This window comes from Gorilla gorilla, chromosome 5 (assembly GCF_029281585.2).
Source record: "Gorilla gorilla gorilla isolate KB3781 chromosome 5, NHGRI_mGorGor1-v2.1_pri, whole genome shotgun sequence".
Taxonomy (NCBI): Eukaryota; Metazoa; Chordata; class Mammalia; order Primates; family Hominidae; genus Gorilla; species Gorilla gorilla.
Window position 1 is genome coordinate 35,362,053 of NC_073229.2, and position 18,815 is coordinate 35,380,867.

Consider the following 18,815-nt stretch of genomic DNA (forward strand, 5'->3'; position numbering starts at 1 on the left):
TGTTAAGTTTCTGGGTTTGACCACTGCTATGCATTATGTAAGGGAACTCCTTGTTAATAAGAACACAGAGAAAAAGATAGAGCAAATGTAGTAAAATGCGAAGTTCATGAAATTTTTCTTGCAAATCTGTAGAAGTCCAATATTATGCTTAAAAGAAAAAAATACACACACATACACACACACACACACACACACACACACATATATATATATATATATTTTGAGTCAGGGTCTTACTCTCTCACCCAAGCCGGAGTGCAGTGATGCTATCACAGTTCACTTTAGCCTCGAACTCCTGGGCTCTCACGTGATCCTCCTACCGCAACCTCCTGCCTTGCTAGGATTACAGACACGCACCACCACTGGCTAATTTTTTTATTTCTTCTAGAGATAAGGTCTTGCTATGGTGCCTGGGCTAGTCTTGAATTCCTGGCCTCAAGTGATCCTTCTGCCTGAGCCTCTCAAAGCACTGGGATTATAGGCATGAGCCACCATGATCACACTATGTTCAAAATATTTTTCAAAATTTTAATGTTAACTTAAAAGTATGGAGGGAGAGATAAAGCAAATATGACAAAATGTTAATGACTGGTGAATCAACATAAAGAAATACATGGCAAATCACTGTACTAATCTTTCTAAGTTTCAAGGTTTTCAATAAATCGAGTTGTTAGAAATGAAATAAAATATAAGTAAAGGCATAAACAATAAGGTGTTAAGTAAACAAAATAAACACAAGTTAAATGACACAAAAAACCAGACAAACCCAGATTATGGGACATTTTATAAGACAACTGGCCTGGTCTCTTCAAAAACCTATGATCCAGCAATTCTATTTCTAGGTATAAACCCAAGAGAAATAAAAACATGTCCACACACACACACAAAAAAAACACTTATACATAAATGTTGACAGGAGCATTATTCATTACAGCCAAAAAAGTAAAAACAACCCCAATGTCCTTCAAGTGATTAATGGATAAAACAAAATGTAGTATATCCATACAATGAAATATCTACAAAATCTAGTATTCCTTACAATGAAATATTATTCAGCCATAAAAAGGGAAAAAATGAAGTACTGATACATACTACGATGTGAATGAACCTTGAAAACATTATGCTAAGTGGCTACTGACGGGTATGGGTATGAGATTTTCAAAGGGTGGGAGAGATGGTAATACAAATGTTCTAAAATTTACCATTATGATGGCTTAACAGTTGAACAACTCACAGACACCACTTTATTTATAAAGTGTTTTCCAAACATGCTAAAACCACTGAATTGAAAACTTTAAATAGGAGAATTGTATGATATGTGAATTATCTCAAGAAACAGAAACCAATGTGGCCAGGGTGAGGGTTTGAGGTCTGGAAAAACAAAACCAAAAGCAGTATCTGAACCTTGCTCGAGTCCTGATTCAAAAAAGCAATTATGAAAAACATTTCAATATGGACTGGATATTAGATAATTTTAAGGAATTAGAATTAATTTTCTTAGACGGGATAATATAGGACAAAGTACTTAGGAGATGCATATCAAAGTACTTAGGGTTCAAAAGATAATGTCTGAAATTTACTTTCAGATAGTTCAACACCACTACATGAAAGAAACAGATAAAGCAAATCCGGCAAAATTATGTAACCTAAACAATGAGTACGTGCTAGAGTTTACTAGTCAACACTAACTTAAGATCTGACCAAGGTAGCGGCCAGGCGCGGTGGCTCACATCTGTAATCCCAGCACTTTGGGAGGCCAAGGCAGGTGGGTCACTTGAGGTCAGGAGTTCGAGACCAGCCTGGCCAACATAGTGAAACCCTGTCTCTATTAAAAATACAAAAATTAGCTGGGTGAGATGGCACATGCCTGTAGTCCCAGCTACTCGGGGGGCTGAAGCAGGAGAATCACTTGAACCCGGGAGGCAGAGGTTGCAGTGAGCTGAGACCATGCCATTGCACTCCACCCCTGGCGACAGAGTGAGACTCTGTCTCAAAAAAAAAAAAAAAAAAAAGATTTGATCAAGGTGACAGCTATTTTAAAAGCATACCAATTCATAATCATCACTAATTCACAACCTTTATGTGTTATACAGTTGCTAGAATACAATGGTAGTTATATTTTACATTATTTAGTCTTACTTATTCTAATCAATATTCAAAGACTGGTAGAAATATACATATACTCACACTGCACTTTTTATCTATTCTTTGATTAGTCTTCCTGAATTCACCAGAAGGAGTCAGAGATGGTTTAAAATAAACACTTCGATTTGTTGCTATGGAAACTGGCTTTGGGGTCATAAGTCTCTGAACAGGAGGATATTGAGAATCCACCTTACAGGTAAACAGAAATCAAAAACATTTATTTTCATATAAATCAATGATTCATATCTAAATTTTGACAACAGCTAATGTGACCTAAAGACCATGAGTATTTCCCAGAGAAATATACAGTAGATACAAACAAATAAGAGGAAAAACTGATAATAATGGAACCTAAGGTATGTATTCATATACCTATGTACATAAATATACACACATATAATTCTAAAATGGCTTCACGGATACACTATATTTCATTCCAGACTTAATGACTTTTCACACACATGCATGCATACAAAATGGAACTATATTCAAAACAGCACTACAGATCAAACCTTTTACAGTTTTTCTTTTTTTTTTAAGAGACGGACTCCTGCTCTGTCACCCAGACCACGGCTCACTGTAGGTGAGACCTGGGTGATCCTCCCACCACAGCCTCCTGTGTAGACAGGCGTGCGCCACCACACTCGGCTAATTTTTTTGGTTTTTTTTTTTGTAGAGACAGGGTCTTGCCATGTTGCTCAGGCTGGTCTCAAACTCCTGGGCTCAAGCAATCTGCCTGCCTCAACCTCCCAAAGTCCTGAGATTACAGACATGAGGCAACTCGCCTGGCGTCTTTTTTTTTTTTTTTTTTTTAACGGAGACTACGTCTTGCTGTGTTGCCCAGGCTGATCTCAAACTTCTGGGCTCAAGCAATCCTTCTGCCTCAGCCTCTCAAAGAGTGCTGGGATTACAGGCATGAGCCACTGCGCCTGGCCCAGAGTGAATTTTAAATGCATGAACTAAAATGTACTTTTGTCACATTTTCCCTGAATTACTGTCCATATTTTTTCAGCTAAAAATAAGATATTTTAAAACTAGCTATGGGCCAGGCGTGGTGGCTCACACCTGTAATCCCAGCAATGTGGGAGGCCGAAGCAGGTGGATCATTTGAGGTCAGGAGTTTGAGACCAGCCTGGCCAACATGGTGAAAACGTCTCTACTAAAAATGTAAAAATTAGCCAGGCGTGGTGGCATGCGCCTGTAATCCCGGCTATTCAGGAGGCTGAGGCAGGAGAATTGTTTGAACCCGCAAGCAGAGCTTTCAATGGGCCGAGATTGTGCCACCGCACTCCAGCCTGGGAGACAGAGCAAGAGTCAGTCTCCCAAAACAAACAAAAAAACTAGCTATGAAAATATTTTAACTCCCAAAAATGTGACCGAATCCCTCTCCAAGTTATTTCCCCCATTATTATTTAAATACCAAACCAAACCAAAAATCTTACAATGTAAGTCTAAATGGTAAATCACTGTTAAGACTTCCAAACTGTAAAATGAACTCAATTTATTATGTAAGTACACCAATTGTTTTGTTAACAGTCCTTTGCTAAACTGAAACATAGTAAAAATCCTGTTGGTATAAAACCACTATAAAGCCAAAAGCTTCTAACTCTGTCCAAAGACTGTAATTCTATGAATAAGGTCCTTTCATTCAGCAGCAGCTGTGAACAACATTGGTTTCCAGGGCAAAGCCTCTGTATGGTTACTAACTCTTCCCTAAAACCTCTTCGCAAATGTGACCTTACATACAACTCAATAAGAGAGTCTATTTTGTAGACTGTTCTGATAACATCTGTGAAACATTGGCTATGATACTGTATTCTGGCTTTTTATTTCTTAGCACCCATTAATAAACTTTTATGGATACGATACTCAACCATTAGTAAAACTGTTATTGATAAGAACTTACATTATGACATAATTTTAAAATTTCACCTCTTATTATTAACCTGATATAAATGAGGGGTTGAGAAAAGCTAGTAGCTTAAATTAAGCCCATCATAGAAACTACTAATAGATTCCTTCTTGCCTAATTCCAAATGTCTAGGTAATTCCAAAAATTGAGAAGCAACACTCTTCCAATAAAAAGTTCAATATTAGCTTTCTTTGCATCAGAATTTCATTACAGATAATAATTTATCAATATCTTAGTCATTGCAATTAATTCATAAAATTATAATTTAAATAATTACTTTTGAGGAACTTGGTATTGCAAGAAATGCTTTCAAAAGAAAAATCCAGGCCAGGCACGGTGGCTCACGCCTGTAATCCCAGCACTTTGGGAGGCCGAGGCGGGCGGATCACGAGGTCAAGAGCTCAAGAGCTCAAGACTACCCTGGCTAATACGGTGAAACCCCATCTCTACTAAAAATACAAAAAATCGGCCGGGCATGGTGATAGGCGCCTGTAGTCCCAGCTACCTGCGAGGCTGAGGCAGGAGAATTGCTTGAGCCCTGGAGGTGGAGGTTGCAGTGAGCTGAGACTGTGCCACTGCACACTCCAGCCCGGGTGACAGAGCGAGACGCTGCCTCAAAAAGAAAAGAAAAAAAAGAAAAATCCAACAGTCTGCTTTCCCTGAAGGATGCTTAACCAGCTATAAATAAACTAACAAAAGATACCTCTTTAACCCAAACTATCAAACATTGTATTTTTTTCCCACAGTAACCGCCAAAGTTAATTTTAAGCAAATAGGATATATTAAAAGGGCAGCAAGATATAATGATCAACTTTATCAGTTCCACTATCTTGAAACAGTATTTTGTTTGGCTGATGAGAGATCTGCCTAATTGAAATTCTACTACACACAATAGATTTCACAAAATTTTGGTTAATGAGGAAAGTATACAAAGATGATGATGTGCAATGAGGACTTTAGTTTACTGATTTTTTTTTTTTTTTTTGAGATAGAGTCTCACTTTGTCTCCCAGGCTGGAGTGCAGTGGCGCGACCTCGGCTCACTGCACCCTCCGCCTCCCGGGTTCAAGTGATTCTCCTGCCTCAGCCTCCGGAGTAGCTGAGATTACAGGTGCGCACCGCCACACCTGGCTAATTTTTTTTGTATTTTTAGTAGAGACAGGGTTTCACCATGTTGTCCAGGCTGGTTTTGAACTGCTGACCTCAAGTGATCCACTGGCCTGGGCCTCCCAAAGTGCTAGGATTACAGGCGTAAGCCACCGCACCTGGCTGATCACTCCTATTTTTATTTATCAAAAGGTAACAGTAAGCCATAAAGTCTGTCAAGATCCTGAAGATGGAAATGCTGAATAGCCCCCCAAAAAATTGGATGAGTATCTACTACATATACAATATTGTCCTGAGGCCTGCAGAAGAGAGTAAAATGTCCAAGTAGAAGAATACTATTTTTCAGGGTCAGGCACAGTGGCTCACACCTTAGTCCCAGCACTTTGGGAGGCCACGGCAGGCAGATCACCTGATCTCAGGAGTTTGAGACCAGTCTAGCCAAAACGGTGAAACCCTATCTCTACTAAAAATACAAAAATGAGCAGGGCATGATGGCACGTGCCTGTAATCTCAGTTACTAGGGAGGCTGGGGCACGAGAATCGCTTGAACCTGGGAGCCACAGGTCACAGTGAGTCAAGATGGCACCACTGCACACCAGTCTGGATGACAGAGCGAGACTAAGACTCAAAAAAAAAAAAAAAGAATATTATTTTTCAAACATGTTCCCTAATGTCTAAACTAAATCCAATTTGTATACTTGTGAACTTTAAACACAACAAAATTGTAGACAGTTTAAATAACTAAATGCTAAAGAAGTTTTACCTTTTCTCTTTTGGCCTGAAAATCTGTGATATCTATCCCACTCCTATCAAGAGGCTGAAAAAAAAAAATACTATTAGAATAGATGGGGAGTTATGAAAAATACTTTTTTTTTTTTTTTTGAGATGGAGTCTCACTCTGTCGCCCAGGCTGGAGTGCAGTGGCACGATCTTGACTCACTGCAACCTCTGCCTCCCAAGTTCAAGTGATTCTCCTGCCTCAGCCTCCCAAGTAGCTGGGACTACAGGCGTGCACCACCACACCTGGCTAATTTTTGTATGAACAATATTTTTTAAAAAGGTTTAAATCTCAACTTACAGAATTCAGAGGAGAAGAAACAATGGATGGAATTCTTTTTGCATCCTGTTAATGTTGAAAAAATAACAAAATTAAGATTTTTCAATAATATCAAGTTTTGTTACACTCCTGTATTAATCGTGATTTTAAAAATTTACCGCTAAAGGGCTTGACATCTTCTCTAAAGACTGCAATATTCGCCGAGCTGTTGAACTGGTCACACCGTAAGATTGTGCACTGAGTTGCTTAGCTTTCATTTGTCTTCTAACTGGTGCCTGTAAAGTAAACCCTATATTATTTGTTGCAACATAAAATCTAAGGCACATATTTCATGCAGTGAAAATATTTACAAGATAGAATGGATGTCCAAAGTAAAACAGGATTTAATGCGTTAACAGCAATTTATCTTTGGGTGGTATCATTAAAAGTTCAATTTTTTTCTTTATGCCTTTACTGGAAATCCAATTCTCTGATTGAGAAATTACCTTTACAATAACAAAAGAATGATAAGACAGCATGCACCATTTTAAAGAAAAGTATGGGCCAGGCTCATGTCTGTAATCCCAGCACTTTGGGAGGTGTGAGGAGGGCGGACTGGCAGAGCTCAGGAGTTCAAGACCAGCCTGGGAAACATGGTGAAACCCCATCTGTATTAAAATACAAAAAATTAGCCAGGCGTGGCAATGTGTGCCTGCAGTCCCAGCTACTCGAGAGGCTGAGGCAGGAGAACTGCTTTGAACCCAGGAGGCGGAGGTTGTGGTGAGCTGAGACTGCACCACTCTACTCCAGCCTGGGCAACAGAGCAAGATTCTTTCTCCAAAAAAAAAAAAAAAAAGTACTACACGCTAGCTTAAGCTTTAGAAAAAGCTCTCTACATACTTACACCATTCTGTTCACCCCTTCGTTAATAACAATACTGTCCTCCACCAACAGTCAGAAATAAGTCTCATAATTACTGTTAATTATATATGGGAGAATAATCAGGAAAGCAAGTACAACATCTAAAAACAAGACAAAAATCTTCAAATATAGGCATTTCATAGTCACTGCTGCCAATATATGTATATAAATACAACTGACTTTTGTATATTGACCTTGTATCCTGTGACCCTGTTAAACTCGCTTATTAGTTGTGGTGGCTTTTTTTGTATTTTCTTTGGATTTTTCTACGTAGATAAGCATGTTATCTGTGAACAGGAAAAATATTACAGGAATAATAACCTTTCCAATCTGCATGCATTGATTTCTGTGCCTACTGCACTGGCTAGCACCTGCAGTATGATGTTAAACAGTAGCAGTGATAGCAGACATCCTTGCTTGCTTCCTCATACCATTAAGTACGATGCCAGATGATTTTTTTGTAAATGCACTTTATCAGGTAGAAGGATCTCAACTATACCTAGGTTTGTTCAAAAATTTTTATCATGACTAAATGTTGGATTTTTAAAAAATATTTTATGTATCTATAGAGATGTTCATATAGTACTCTTCAGATTGTTTACATGTAAATCCCATTAATTTTTTATTTTTTTATTTTTTTTTTAGACAGAGTCTCAGTCTGTTGCCCAGGCTGGAGTGCGGTGGCACAATCTCGGCTCACTGCAACCTCCACCTCCCAGGTTCAAACGATTCTCCTGCCTCAGCCTCCTGAGTAGCTGGGATTACAGGCACGTGCAACTGCAACCGGCTAATTTTTGTATTTTTAGTAGAGATAGGGTTTCACCATGTTGGCCAGGCTGGTCTCGAACTGACCTCAGGTGATCTAAGGCCTTCCAAAGTGCTGGGATTACAGGCATGAGCCACCACACCGGGTCTAATCCCATTAATTTTCATATGTTGAGTCAACCTTGCCTTCCCAGGATAAACCCCACTTGATCATGATGCAGTTTCCTTTTTAAATTTGTTGGATTCCATTTACAAATATTTTTGTTGAGAAGGTTTGTGTCTATAATTCATGAGAAATAATAGTCTGTTGCTGTCTTCTAATGTCTTTGTCTGATTTTGGTCTCGGGGTAATAACGTTGGCCTCATAAAAGGTGCTGGGAAGTGTTCCCTACTCTCCTACTATACATAAGAGTTTGTGTAGAATTGGTATTATTTATTTCTTAAATGTTTGGTAGGATTCACCAGGGAAGCTATCTGAGCCTGAAACTTCTTTTCTGGAACGTATTTTAAATTATGAACTCAATTCACTGAAAAGATAAAGTTATTCAGGCTACATATTCTTGACTAATACCAAATAACAAAAGTCTAACAAATAAGTCTAACAAAATATGTTCGAGATCTGTATGCTGAACACTACAAAACACTGATGAAAAAAATTTATAAACCACCTAAATGGGAAGATATACCATGTTCACAGTTTGGAAGACTCAATTTTGTTAAGATGCCTATTCTCCCCAAATTGGTCTTTAGACTCAAATGCAATCTCAATCATGGCTGGGCATGCTGGCTCATACCTATAATACCAGCACTTTAGGGAGGCCAAGGTGGGCGGATCACCTGAGGTCAGGAGTTCGAGACCAGCCTGGCCAACATGGTAAAACCCTGTCTCTACTAAAAATACAAAAATTAGTGGGGCATGGTGGTGTGTGCCTGTAGTCCCAGCTACTTGGGAGGCTGAGGCAGGAAAACTGTGTGAACCTGGGAGGTGGAGATTGCAGTGAACCAAGATCATGCCACAGCACTTCAGCTTGGGCAACAGAGCAAGAGCCCATCTCAAAAATAAAAAAAAGCAATTCCAATCAAAATCCTAGCAGACTGTAGAAACAAGCCAATTTTAGATTTTTATAGAAAAGCAAAGGACCTAAAAAAGCCAAAACAAGCTTGAAAAAGAACAAAATTGGACTACTCACATCACCTAATTTTAAGACCTACCAGAAGCCTATGGCAATCAAGACAGTGCAGTTGGCAAAAGGAAAGACACACAGATCAATGGGTGGGTCGGGGGAGGGATGGTCGAAAGTCCAGAAATAAAGCCATGTGAACTGGATTTCAACAAAGGTGCAGGCCAGGCCTGGTGGTTCATGCTTGTAATCCGAACACTTTGGGAAGCCAACACAGGAGGATCGCTTGAGCCCAGGAGTACAACACCAGCCTAGGCAACTTAGTGAGACCCTGTCGCTACCAAAAAAAAAAATTTAGCTGGGAATGGTGGCACACGCCTGTGGTCCCAGCTACTCAGGAGGCTAAAGTGGGAGGATCACTTGAGCCCAGGAGGTTCTGGTTGCAGTGAGCCATGATCGTGCCACTGCACTCCAACCAGTGTGACAGAGCAAGGCCCTGTCTCAAACAAAAACACAAAACAAAGATGGTGCAAAAGCTATTCAATGAACAAAGAACAGTCTTTTTAACAAATAACACTAGAACAATTGCACACCCATATGTTAAAAAAACAAAAAACAAAAAACCTTGGCCAGGCACACCTGTAATCTCAGAACTTTGGGAGGCTGAGGCAGGAGGATTGCTTGAGCCCAGGAGTTCAGGATCAGCCTGAGCAACGTAGTAAGACTCTTACCTTTCATTTTTTAAAAAAACTTTTTAATTTAGAAAACAAAATGAACCTTGACCAATACCTCATACCACACACAAAAATCTACTCAAAATGAATCACAGGCATAAATTAAAACCTAAAACTATAAAACTTGTAGAAGAAAACATAAGACAAAATCTTTGTGACATGGGATTATAATAGTAAAAATGTCTCAGATACGACACCAAAAGCATGAAACCATTAAGAATACACACACACACACACACACACACACACACACACAAAAGATGTCATCAAAAGTAAAACTTCTGGCTGGGCGCGGTGGCTCATGCCTGTAATCCCAGCACTTTGGGAGGCCAAGGCGGGTGAATCACAAGGTCAAGAGTTCGAGACCAGCCTGGCTAAGATGGTGAGAAACTCCGTCTCTACTAAAAATACAAAAATCAGCCAGGTGTGGTGGCAGGCACCTGTAATCCCAGCTACTCAGGAGGCTGAGGCAGAGAATTGCTTGAACCCAGGAGGTGGAGGGTGCGCCACTGCACTCAAGCCTGGGCGACAGCACAAGACCTGTCTCAGAGAAAAAAAAAGTAACAACTTCTGCTCTTCAAAAGACACTGTTAAGATACACCAGAGAATGGGAGAAAATATTCGCAAAACATATAACAAAGTATTTGTACCCTGAAAAATGAACTCTCTCAAAATTTATTAATAAGAAAATAACCCAATTTTTAAATGGGTGGAAGATTTGAACAGACACTTCACCAAAGAAGATATTTCACCAAAAGATAGGCTGATAGCAAATAAGCACCAAATAAACACATGAAAAGACATTCAACATCATTAGTCATTACGGAAGTACAAATCAAAATCACAAGTTGGGGTTACCACTACATGCCTACCAGAATAGCAAAAACAAACAAAAAACCTGACACCACCAAGCGCTGACAAGGATGAACAGCAACTCTTATATTACCAGTCAGAATGAAACCTGGTACCAGCCACTCTGGAAAACAGTTTGGCAGTTTATTACAAAGTTTACTGTATACTTACCATATGACCCATCAATTCAACTCCTAGGTATTTGTATTTACCTGAGATGAAAATGAATGCTCACAAAAAACATTCATAGCAGCTTCATTCATAATTGCCAGAAACTGGAAACAACTCAGTGTCTTTTCACTGGTGAATAATAAACCAACTGTACTAACCATACTACTCAGCAATAAAAAGGAACTATTAGAAGATGCAAAAACACATGGATCTCAAATGCATTATGCTAAGTAGAATAAGCCAGACTCAAAAGGTTACATATGACTAAACGTATATGACATTCTGGAAAGGCCAAAACTGCAGAGAAAGAAAACAGATCAGTGGTTGCCAGAGGGTGGGAGGAGAAGGGTTGACTCAAGAGATACATAAGGTAACGTTTTGGGGTGATGAAAATGTCTGATCAATATTTGATTGTAGAAGTGGTTATATACATAATAATATGTTTTGTTAAAGCTCAAATACTCTAAAACAATGAAAAATTGTAGTATGTGTAATTTATACGTCATTTGAAAAAAAGAATCACATTTCTTGAGATACACGCACGTATCTAATACATAAAACATTCACTTAGGTCTAAAATAATGTTTATATACCCTAAATGAAAAAAATATAACCCATAGCTGTTGTTTTCCCAAAGAACAATATTAAATCAAATCTACTGGCCGGGTGCAGTGGCTCATGCCTGTAATCCTAACACTTTGGGAGGCCGAGGTGGGCGCATCACGAGGTCAAGAGATCAAGACCATCCTGGCCAACACAGTGAAACCCGTCTCTACTAAAAATACAAAAAATTAGCTGGGCGTGGTGGCATGTGCCTGTACTCCCAGCTACTTGGGAGGCTAAGGCAGGAGAATCGCTTGAAACCAGGAGACAGAGGTTGCAGTGTGGTCCGAGATCGTGCCACCGCACTCCAGCCTGGGCGACAGAGCCAAGACTCCATCTCGAAAAAATATAAATAAAAGAAAAATAAAAAATAAATCAAAACTATTTTTTTGAGCACAAAGTAATTTATTATCCAGTTAAAGTGTAAAAAAAAAAGAAAAAAAAAGATCATCAACCCTTCTATTGGAACCTACCTGATAAGGTGTATTTCGTAGTTTAGACTGTCTTACAGCAGCTGCTGCCCCACCGTATGTTGTTTTTCCAGGATAAAAAGGAGAATCTCCAAGCTGACTGGTTTTAAGGATTGAAGAATTCCCAAGTGACTGCACAGAAACACAATGATAAATTATAAGCCATATGAACCCAGGAGGTGGAGGTTGCAGTGAGTTAAGATCCTGCTGCTACACACTCAAGCCTGGGCAACAGCAAAAGACTCTTGTCTCAGAAAAAAAAAAAAAAATTATAAGCAATAAACACTCAAAACTAATGTGATTAAATCCAACCCAGTTAGTACTCACAGGGGAAAGTGTTCCAAAGGCAGACAAGTTGAATGCTGGCTTTTTTGAGCTGGTGGCAGTGTGCTGTGAGAGTGAGTGAGAACGTTCAGCTTCTGGGGACCACAGAGGTGGCAATGAAGTGTTCTTTGAGACAGTTATATCTGAAACAAAATTACATAATCCATAGTAATAACACCAATACAAGAGCCTAGATTTTTATAAATAGAAAATAAAAATTACAACCAAGTCAGAAAAAAAACCCATAAAATTTAATGTTACTACCCAAATTATGAACTACCACATGTCAAGAATACCTTTATCAGAAGCTCTTGAAGAAAAACCACTGGTAGTTGAGATGTTATCATCATCATGCTGAGAGGTAGAATCTTTAATTTCCTTTACAAGGGAAAATCCTGAACTGCCAATTGGGAATGCCGAGGATGTAGATGGCTGACAGTGTAATGCAGGGGATTCCAACATGGAAAAATTCAGATGGCTCCGATGAAGAGAAGGCCTTGTTAACACATCTGGATAATTTGAAGCAGTACTAGTTGTTGAAGGTTCTTAAAAGAAAAGCATTAATATTATGAATATACAACTTAGAGCGATACACTACCACAAATGGTTTTTACTTTAAGAAAACACATTACAGTATATAATAGCTTCAATTCAAATCACTGGGGCATCCCATAATAAGCCCAATATAACATACTCCTAGGCAAAACAAAGTTGCAACTAACTAAAATTAATTTAAATAAGAGCTAATTTTTTTAAACCAGTAAGAGTGATGTGATACGATACAACAGTTGAAATACAACTATTTTTTGCCAGTTGATTAAACCCATTCACTTTTTTGATGGTGTATTTCGTAATACAGAAAGTAACTTGTGCCTTATAGTCCTATCATTCTGAGACCATAAAAAATAAGTTTTACCTGTATTTTGATACTGTTGCTTTTATTTCAATGTCTAATCTTGACTCCCATCTGAAATTAGTTACGATGCAGGAGTAAAGAAAGGATTCGACTTCACTGTTTTCCAAATGGTTAACCTGTTTATAACCTAAGGTAATCTCTTAAATAAGCCATCCTTTCCTCAATGATTGAGAAGCCACTGTTACCACATACTAAACCATACTAAATTCCGAGAGTCTTTATTCCTCTCTTCCTCTAATGATGTATCTTTATACTTCTGCACAAGTACCAAATGTTTTAAATATTATGCTTTAGAATAAATTTAATGTGTGTTGAAGTTACTCCACCCCACCTTCCCGTTATTAAAATATTAAATTATTAAAATAAATCATTTTTCAGAATTTGTCTTCAGGGGCATTTTCAAAAACTTTAGAATTGTTTCTAAAGTTCCCAAAAAGAGGCTTCCAGTTAGAATGGAATAAGTGGGACCAGACCAGTCCTTCTACTGTAAACAATTATAAGACTGGAGAAAAAATACGAAGCTACTGCTTTCAGACAGTGGAAAACAGCACAAAAAAAAACTCACAAGGTGAGCCCTACGATTACCCAGCTCTCTGTCTAGGAACATTTTCAGACCTTGAACAGAGACCTAGAGTCGAGCAAAACAGAGCGGGAAGAAATCAGAATTTAGGACACTGCAGAGTAGGGAACTGTGCAGAGAGGGTCTCCCAGAAATCCACAAGGGAGTGTCCAGTGAGCAGAGAGGCTGCACATACCTATATCAAGACCACCTAAGCCTTACGCAGCAGCTGCTATGGAGTTGAGAAAACAGAGATACTAGACAGTGTACCGTGCTAGGGGAAAGAACAATGCTGAGGACTCTCAGGTTTTAGGGCTGCCAGAATTTAAAGATCTCATTACTAATGGCGTTCAGCTGATGTACCAAAAGGTTTGCCCTTAAAAATAAGGAATAAGTATATAACTAAAATAAGACCTACTACAGATCTCTCCTATAAAGCCACAGGGGAGACAGAGCTTGGAGGCTAAGGCCCACCACATTGGGAGGCTTAGGAAACACCCTGGACTTCCCACAAATATACATTAATACAGCACAAAACTACATCTACAGAAGTTCAAAATTATCATTAACTGAACTGCCTGCTAAAAACAAGAACCAACACTCTTCAGAGGAAGATGACAGAACCAAGAGTCTCTACACATTATCATTCAAAATGCCAATATAGTAAAAACTCAATGTATAGAAAAAAGAAAACTGTGATCGATGCACGGGGGTAGGGGGTGGGGGAGAGTAGGTGTTAGAAACTTTAACCAAAGGTAGCAGACAAAGACCTTAAAACATTTAGCATTACAAGACTTTAAAGCAGCTATCTGGAATATGTTCAAAGTTCCTAAAAGAGCCCTTAAAATTATTTTGACTAGGATCACACTGAATTTAAGATTTTTAAAAAGAACTGATAGCATTCCCAACACTGCTTTCCTGCCCACCTTTCCTTTGGTTCAGATCTCCTTTATGTCCCTCAGTGGAACTTAAGAGAATTTCTTCTTTTAGAGTGTCACACACTTGTTAAAGTACATAATTTTTTTTTTCCTTTTTTTTTTTTTTTTGAGACAGTCTCACTCTGTCGCCCAGGCTAGAGTGCAGTGGCGCAATCTGCGCTCACTGCAGCCTCCACCTCCCAATTGTTTGATATTACAAATGGGATCCTTTCTTCTTTCGTGTTTTCTGACTACTGCTTAAATAAGAGAGTCGTTAGGTATTTTTCAATATTAACTTTGTGTCAATTGCTAGAGTTTTCTTATTCTAACACATTACCACATCCCCATAACTAATTACATTCTTAATATCTAGAAGTGGTGGTGATGGATTTCTACCTTATTCCCAACTTTAATAAGATTGCTTCTAATGTTTCACCATTAAATATGATTCTGGGCTGGGCACAGTGGTTCACACCTGTAATCCCAGCACTTTGGGAGGCCAAGGCGGGCAGATGACTTGAGGTCAGGAGTTCAAGACCAGACTGGCCAACACAGCAAAATCCCATCCCTACTAAAAATACAAAAATTACCCGGGCATGGTGGCACACGCCTGTAATTCCAGCTACCTGGGAGGCTGAAGCACGAGAATTGCTTGAACCTGGGAGGCAGAGGTTGCAGTGAGCTAAGATCTTGCCACTGAATTCCAGCCTGGTTGACAGAGCCCTCTGTCTCCAAAAAAAAAAAAAAAGATTCTGGCCTTTGGTTTGAAAAACTGACATGTTAAGGAAGTAAGTTTCTAAACTCCAAATAGAAATAAAGAGTGAATTTTAAATTTTAGCAAATGTCTATTTACTAAAAAGCAAAAATAAGATCATTTTACCTAGTAACATGGTAAACTATATTAAACGCTGAATGATTACTTGCATTCCTTGATTAATGCTCTCCTCAGTAAGTATTTTGTGATGTGCTGCTAGACTGTATTTGTCATTCTATAGTGTTCTTCTATGTGCTATCTTCCTAAAAAATTGTCTTGGCTGGACACAGTGGCTCACGCCTGTAGTCCCAACACTTTAGGAGGCCAAGGCAGGAGGATTACTTGAGCCCAGGAGTTCGAGACCAGCCTGGGCAACATACTGAGACTTCATCTCTACTAAAAATTTAAAAAGTCAGCTGGGTGTGGCTGCACACAGCTGTAGTCCCAGCTACTCAGGAGGCTGAGGTGGGAGGATTACTTGAGCCCAGGAGTTCAAGGCTGCAATGAGCTATGATGGCACCACTGCACTCCAGCCTGACCAACAAAGCAAGACTATCTCATTTAAAAAAAAAAAAAAAAAAGTCTTAAATATTTTACAGCTTAAGCAATACAAAACAATTCTGGATTATTTAGTTCCAAAGTACTATAACAAAAAAAGCCAGCTGCAGATAAAAACACTCAACAAACTAAGACTAGAACGAAACTACAACATAATAAAGTAAAAAATCATGTTTGCAGATGATATAATCTTACATGTAAATAACAGTGAAGATTCAGCCAAAAGCTGTTAGAGCAAATTTAGCCAAGTACCAGGATACAAAAATCAACACAAAAAAATGTGTTTCTAGGCACTAATAATGAACAATCTGAAAAGAAAACAATTTCATTTATAATAGCATCAAAAAGAATAAAATATTTAGGAATGAACCAAGGTAAAAGATGTGCACATGGAAACTACAAAATAGTACCGAAAGAAAGAAAACAGAAATGGAAAAATATCCCACGTACACGGACTACAAGACTAAATATTGTTGGGATGTCAATACTATTCTAAGCAATCTACAGATTCAATATAACCTCTATCTAAATCCCAAAGACATTTTTTGCAGAAATAGAAAACCCATCCTAAAATTCATATGGAATCTCAAGGAACCTCAAAATGCCAAAATAATCTTTAAAAACAACAAAAAAGTTGGAGGTCTCAAGCTTTCTGATTTTAAAACAATACAGAAGTACAGTAATGAAAACAATGTGGCACTGGTGAGAGAGAACAGGAGGTGGGAGGTAGTTTCTCCTTCACATATATATTTTTTTCTTCTCTTCACAAAATCCACAAGACTACCTCGCTGATGTTACACATGCTAACCCTGAGGCTTTAGTCACACAAAGAAAACAGCCATTCTTCGGTGCTCTCATAATAGGTAACCATACCTTTTAAAGAATTCCAGGAATTGCTCTTAGGAGATCCAAAATCAAACCAAGGTTGCAGAGAGTCCACCTCAGGAAGGAATGCGAAATAACTGATTTACAGCATTGTTGCCACCGGCCAGATCACTACTCAAGGTAATCATCGCAACCAGATATGCTGCCTTGCGTACCCTACCCTGCAGGTGCTTTGCCCAGCCCAGCCTGCATACCTTACCCCATGTCAATTCCTGCGCTTTGCCTAATAAAAAAAATTCCTACTGGCTTTTTCCAGGAAGCCAGGAAGAGGATCCTTGAGCCTCACCTCCACTGTTTCCCTTGCGCTCAAGCACAAGCCCTGAAATAAAAGTCCTGTCTGGGAAATCTGCTTGGCTCCGTGTTAATTTCCATTATGTGGGAAACCAAAGAGCCTGTGGTCTGTAATACTGTAATAAAGACAGACAATATAGACCATGGATGTGAACACAGGGCCCAGAAATAAACTACCATATATGATCAAACGATCTTCAACAAGGATTTCAAGACCACTCAACGGGAAAAGGACAGTCTCTTCATTAAATGGTTTTGGAAAACTGGATATCCACATGAAAAAGAATGAACCCTTATCTTGAACCATATACAAAAATTAACTCTAAATGGATTAAAGACCAAAGTATAACACCCAAAACTATAAAACTTTTAGAAGAAAACAGAATTTCAGGACATGAGATTTGACAATGATTTATCAGATACGACACTAAAAGCACAGGCCACGGAAGCAAAAACATTTTTTTTTTTTTTACATTTGACTATCTCATTTAATCAAATGTAAAAACTTTTATGCATCAAAGAATGTAATCAACAGAGTAAAAGGTCAACCTATAGGATGGGAGAAAATATCCACAAATTATACATGTGATAAGGGATTAATATCCAGAACATAAAAAGTACTCCAACCCCCAGTGAAAATGGCTTTTATCAAAAAGGCAATAATGGATGCTGGTGAGGATGTAGAGAAAGGAGAATCCTTGTACACTGTTGTTGGTGGGAATATCAATTAGTACAGCCATCATGGAGAACATCATTGAGGTTTCTCACAAAAACTAAAAGTAGAACCACAATATGATCCAACAATCCCACTGCTGGGTATATATCCAAGTTAAAGGAAACTAGTATATCAAAGAGATAATCTGCACTCGCAGCACTATTCACAATAGCCAAGATACAGAATTGACCTAAGTATCCATCCACAAATGAATGGACAAAGAAACTGTGCTACATATACACAATGGAGTATTATTCAGCCATTAAAAAAAAAAAAGAATTAAATCTTGTCATTTGCAACAATATAGATGGAACTGCAGAACATCACATTAAGTGAAATACACCAGGCACAAAAAGACAACTATCACATGTTCTCAAATGTGACAGCTTTAAAAAAAAAAAAAAACGGACTCAAAAAACTCATGGAGACAGAATAGAATGACGAATACCAGTGGGCAACTCATGGAGACAGAGAATAGAATGATGGTTACCAGAAGGCGGCTCATGCCTGTAATCCTAGCACTTTGGGAGGCCGAGGTGGGCGGATCACAAGGTCAGGAGATCGAGACCATCCTGGCTAACATGGTGAAACCCCGTGTCTACTAAAAATACAAAAAATTAGCCGGGTGTGGTGGTGGGCGCCTGTAGTCCCAGCTACTTGGGAGGCTGAGACAGGAGAGTGGCGTGAACCCAGATGGAGGTTGCAGTGAGCTGAGATCATGCCACTGTACTCCAGCCTGGGCGACAGAGCCAAGAACCTGTCTCAAAACAAAACAAAAAGAAAAAACCAGAGATACTGTCTGGGGTTTAGAAATCTGCTGGTATAGGTATTTAAACCAATTAGCATTTACGCATAATAAATATTTCAATTTATCTGCAATCAGGATTTACATACACATAGGTTGAAATGTTTCCCAGGGTATCAAGTATTCCAATATTACTGTAGTATATTACACTATGAACATGCTTTTTACTTATCCCATTCTCTCATCCCTGCATCAGTTTCTCCTATAGGAGAAAAGTGATAGGATAATTTTCTAACTCTTGGCAGACATCAACTA

General features: G+C 38.7%; 1 protein-coding gene across 2 annotated transcripts in view; it reads right to left on the reverse strand.

Moving 5' to 3' along the window:
- Positions 1-18,815, reverse strand: part of NUP153 (nucleoporin 153) — a 92,646-nt gene that overhangs the window by 47,920 nt on the left and 25,911 nt on the right. Inside the window, 7 exon segments of one of the 2 annotated variants that reach the window (NM_001300774.1) lie at positions 2,188-2,334; positions 5,927-5,980; positions 6,242-6,286; positions 6,379-6,495; positions 11,840-11,968; positions 12,164-12,303; positions 12,457-12,705. In NM_001300774.1, coding sequence (NP_001287703.1) covers positions 2,188-2,334; positions 5,927-5,980; positions 6,242-6,286; positions 6,379-6,495; positions 11,840-11,968; positions 12,164-12,303; positions 12,457-12,705 — 881 coding nt within the window. 2 annotated transcript variants of the gene reach the window in all.